General features: G+C 54.2%; 2 protein-coding genes across 2 annotated transcripts; one reads left to right on the top strand and one right to left on the bottom strand.

Moving 5' to 3' along the window:
* Nucleotides 1–1,175: 1,175 nt before the first annotated feature.
* On the top strand, nucleotides 1,176–3,086 carry EMH_0067080 (uncharacterized protein; the record flags this gene model as incomplete). The annotated part of the gene is made up of 1 exon (XM_013498586.1): nucleotides 1,176–3,086. The coding sequence occupies one exon, from the start codon at nucleotides 1,176–1,178 to the stop codon at nucleotides 3,084–3,086; it is 1,911 nt and encodes a 636-aa protein (XP_013354040.1).
* Nucleotides 3,087–3,989: 903 nt separating this feature from the next.
* On the bottom strand, nucleotides 3,990–4,457 carry EMH_0067070 (uncharacterized protein; the record flags this gene model as incomplete). The annotated part of the gene is made up of 1 exon (XM_013498585.1): nucleotides 3,990–4,457. The coding sequence occupies one exon, from the start codon at nucleotides 4,455–4,457 to the stop codon at nucleotides 3,990–3,992; it is 468 nt and encodes a 155-aa protein (XP_013354039.1).
* Nucleotides 4,458–4,706: the final 249 nt, after the last annotated feature.

Raw genomic sequence — 4,706 nt, 5'->3', positions numbered from 1 at the left:
AGAAGAGAAGAGACGAAGGAGACTGCTGTCTCCGTTGCCTCCTGGGGCCCGCTCGCTGCTGCTGCTGCTGCTGCTGCTGCTGCTGCTGCTGCTGCTGCTGCTGCTGCTGCTGCTGCGCGAGTGTCTCTCCGTCCCCCCGCCCCCCCAAAGCAATTCTATGAGCCACAAAAATACACCAAAATAAAGAAGACTTACAGCAGCAGCAGCAGCAGCAGCAGCAGCAACTGCAGCAGCAGCAGCAGCAGCAGCAGCAGCAGCAGCATATGGGCCGCTAGCTGCTGAGGAGACACCACGGCCTCGAGGCGGTGTCTCCTTCTTGCTGTATCTGCTGTCTCCTTTTATATTTTTTTTTATAAACAAATAAATACATAAAAATATATATTTGTTTTGTTGTTGTTTATATTTATACATCTGTATACTAACTGTCTCCTTCTGTCTCTATCTGTCTCTATCTGTCTCCTTCTCCTCTCGCCCCTCAAGGCCTCTGTCTGGGGATCGTCTCCTTCTCCCCCGGGATCGTCTCCTCCCCCTTGTGGGGTCTTCTGCTCCTCCGCCTGGGATCGTCTCCTCCGCCCCCTGGGATCGTCTCCTCCGGCCCCCCTGGGATCGTCTCCTTCTCCCTGCGGGATCGTCTCCTCTTTCTCGTGGGATCGTCTCCTCTGCCCCCCCTGGGATCGTCTCCTCCGTCCCCCCTGGGATCGTCTCCGCGTCGTTGTGGGATCGTCTCCTCTTTCTTGTGGGATCGTCTCCTTCTCCCTGCGGGATCGTCTCCTTCTCCCTGCGGGATCGTCTCCTTTTTGTTGCGGGATCGTCTCCTTCTCGGCCTGGGATCGTCTCCTCCGCCCCTTGGGATCGTCTCCTCTTTCTTGCGGGATCGTCTCCTTCGCCCCCTGGGATCGTCTCCGTCTCCCTGCGGGATCGTCTCCGTCTTTGTGTGGGATCGTCTCCTTCTCTGTGTGGGATCGTCTCCTCCGTCTCCCCTGGGATCGTCTCTGTCTCTCCTGGGATCGTCTCCGTCTCCCCTGGGATCGTCTCTGTCTCCCCTGGGATCGTCTCCTCTTTCTTGTGGGATCGTCTCCCCCGCCCCCTGGGATCGTCTCCAGGCCCCACAGGCGTGTTTGCCACCTCTGTTTGTTTTTTGTTTGTTTGCGGTGTACATACAGCTCTTAAAGAGAATGAAGAAGGGGATCGTTGTCTTCTGTTTCTCTGTTTTTTTCTGTCTCTCTTTTGCTGCTGCAGCAGAGCAGCAGCTGCTGCTGCAGGGAAAGGAGACACCTGACGAGGAGACAACTGCAGCAGCACAGTCTCTCACTGCTGCAGCAGCTGCAACAAGTTTTGCGAACCTCAGCAGCAGCAGCAGCAGCAGCAGAAGCAGCAGCAGCAGCAGCAGCAGCAGAAGCAGCAGCAGCAGAAGCAGAAGCAGAAGCAGCAGCACAAGCAGCACAAGCAGCAGCAGCAGACGCAGACGCAGAAGCAGCAGCAGCAGCAGCAGAGGGGATGCTCCTGCAGCAGCAGCAGCAGCAGCAGCAGCAGCAACAACAGCAGAAAAATTTTTGTTGTGGGTTGCTGCTGTCTCTAGGGAGTTTGCTGCTACAGCGAGGCGGCTGGAGCTGTGGTCTCCGCTGCTGTATAAGAAGAGCAGCAAGACAGCAGCAGCAGCAGCAGCAGGAGAAGCAGCAGCAGCAACAGCAGCAGCAGAAGCAGCAAGAGACACGAGAGAAACACAAGAAGCACAGGAGACAGAGATAAAGAGGAGGTCAGAGGAGACAGATGTAGCGTTGAGGCGGTGGGTGTGGTTGCTGCTGCAGACGAAGCAGCAGCAGCAGCACCAGCAGCAGCTGCAGCAGCAGCTGCAGCAGCAATGGGATGCCCCTATAGCAGCACCTTTTGGTGTCTCCTCTGACGAAGCAAGAAAGGCAAGGGGAGCAGCAATTGCTGCTGCTGAGCAGCTGCTGCTGCTGCAGTCTGTGTATACTTTTTCTGCTGCTGCTAGACAGCTGCTGCTGTCTCCTTTTTCTCCTTATTCTTCTCCCCCTAAACTAGGTGACCTTGGTGAGGCAATGGAGGGGTTGCAGCAGCAGCGAGAAGCAGCAGCAGCAGCAGCAGCAGCAGCAGCAGAAAAAGGAGACACTGCGTCTCTCGATCATCTCAAAAAGACAGAGGCTGCTGCAGCAGCAGCAGCAGCAACAATACAGACAGAAGCAGAACTAAACGCGAGGGTCTCTCTAGGGTATCTTGCTGCTCTGCATGAGCTGCATGCACGTGCTGCTGCTGCTGTCTCCCAGCAGCAAAAGGCCCCAGTAAGAGAAGCAATACAACAGTGGAAGGAGACACTTCGTCAGGCTGAGGAGACACTGCACCGTCTCCGTTCTCTGCCTCCTGTGCAGGCCCCAGCAGCAGCAGCAGCAGCAGCAGAAACACCAGCAGCAGCAGCAGCAGCAGCAGCAGGAGAAACACCAGCAGCAGCAGCAGCAGGAGAAGCAGCAGCTGCAGCAGGAGAAACACCAGCAGCAGCAGGAGAAACACCAGCAGCAGCAGGAGAACCAGCAGCAGCAGAAGCAGCAGCAGCAGGAGAAGCAGCAGCAGCAGGCGAACCAGCAGCAGCAGCAGGCGAACCAGCAGCAGCAGCAGGAGAACCAGCAGCAGCAGGAGAAGCAGCAGCAGCAGGAGAAACACCAGCAGCAGCAGCAGGAGGAGAAAGAGAGACAGCAAGAGCACACATAACAATACGCCCACACCCAAAAGGAGACAGCAGCAACACCCCACAGCTGCTGTCTCCGCGGGGATCGCTCGCAGGAGACGATCCCCAGCAACTGTCTCCTTTTACACTCATAAGGGGAGAGGAGACACCCCCCCCCTCACCAGCAAGAAGAAGGAGAAAGGAGACAAGGCCCCACACACCAACACCAGCAGCAGCACCAGCAGCAGGAGCAGCAGCAGCAGCGGGAGAGGATATACCTCTCTCACCAGCAGCAGCAGCAGCAGCAGCAGCAGCAGCAGCAGCAGCAGCAAGAGAGGAGACACCCCGCCCTAGGTCCCCGCAAAGAGACAGACCCAGAGACCTTCGTCTCCTCACCAAACACTAAACAACTTTAATAACACATCATACACCACCATGCATGCATGCATGCATGCATGCATCTGTGTTGCATGCATGCATGCATCTGTCTCGCATGCATGCATGCATGCATGCATGCATGCATGCATGCATGCACTTGTCTCGCATGCATGCATGCATGCATGCATGCATGCAGCGCTGTTTCCTGTGCACAGAGTGAGCTGTATTTGTCCCCTTCTTCTACCTGTACGCCGTGTTTATGTGGGTTGGCTAGCTGAGGTGCTAGCTAGCTAGCTAGCTGGCTAGCTTATGATGCAGCTAGCTAGCTAGCTAGCTAGCTAGCTAGCTAGCTAGCTGGTTCTTTCAGGTTGCTGTGCTTTTGCTGTAGGGTCTGGGGGGCTGCAACAGGGAGGCCTTGCGGCTGTCTCCAGCTAGCTACTGTCTCTAGCTAGCTATCATATATAGCTAGCTAGTATATACAGCTAGCTAGTATGTATAGCTAGCTAGTATATACAGCTAGCTAGTATATATAGCTAGCTAGTATATACAGCTAGCTAGTATATATAGCTAGCTATTATATATAGCTAGCTATATGTCGCTAGCTGGCTCTTCCTCGCTGTCTCTAGCTAGCTAGCTACAGCTAGCTGCAGCTAGCTGCCGCTGAGTTGTTATATCTCGCTAGCTAGCTACAAATATGTATAGAGGTGTGTTGTTTGGTGTTGGTGCTGCTGCTGGTACCCCAGCAGCNCTAGCTAGCTACAAATATGTATAGAGGTGTGTTGTTTGGTGTTGGTGCTGCTGCTGGTACCCCAGCAGCAAGAAAAGAAGAAAAGGGTTTATGGTGGTTTGTGTGAGGGTTTAGGGTTTGTGGTTCTCTATACAAACCCTAAACCCTAAACCCTAAACCCTAAACCCTAAACCCTAATTAAATTTATTTCTTTCTCTCTAGAAACCACTTTGTTTGTTTATGTTGTTTTCCGTTTGGTCCCTCAACAATAATTTGTCTCCTTTTTCCTTTTTTTTGGTTTTCTCGGTGCTGCTGCAGCTGCTGCTGCAGCTGCTGCAGCCTTTTTGCATGCAGCAGCGCGGCCTGCATCTGCTGATAGGCAGTGTTGCTGCTGTCTCCTTCTGTCTCACTCTCTTCTTCCTCTTCTGCTGCTGCTGCTGCTGCTGCTGTTGCTGCTGCTGCTGCTGCTGCTGCTGCTGCAGCACGCTGCTGCTTCGGTTTCTTCGCTAGCTTCATCCAGCGGCACTCTGAGTCGCTGCCAGACTCATCAGATGTATCTGCTGCTGCTGCTGCTGCTGCTGCTGCTGCTGGCTGCTGCTGCTGCTGCTGCTGCTGCTGCTGGCTGCTGCTGCTGCTGCTGCTGCTGCTGCTGCTGCTGCTGCTGCTGTTCATCTTCTGTATCTGATGGCTGTGTCTCTTCGTCTTCTGAGTCTTGCAGAGTTATGTGTTTTTTTTTTGCTGCTGCTGCTGCTGCTGCTGTTGCTGCTGCTGCAGCACGAGAGAAACCTCTGCCTAGTGTTGCTGCTATCCCCTTTACCTTTTGCTGCAGTGTTTGCTGCTTGAGCTGCAGCAGCGCAGCAGCAGTTGCTGCTGCTTTCTGCTGCAGCAGCAGCAGTTGTTTTTTTGTTTGTTTATATTTGT

This window comes from Eimeria mitis, genomic scaffold (assembly GCF_000499745.2).
Source record: "Eimeria mitis Houghton genomic scaffold, Emh_scaff3541, whole genome shotgun sequence".
NCBI lineage: Eukaryota > Apicomplexa > Conoidasida > Eucoccidiorida > Eimeriidae > Eimeria > Eimeria mitis.
The sequence above is the reverse complement of the archived record's forward strand: the minus strand, read 5'-3'. Positions and strand labels throughout refer to the sequence as shown.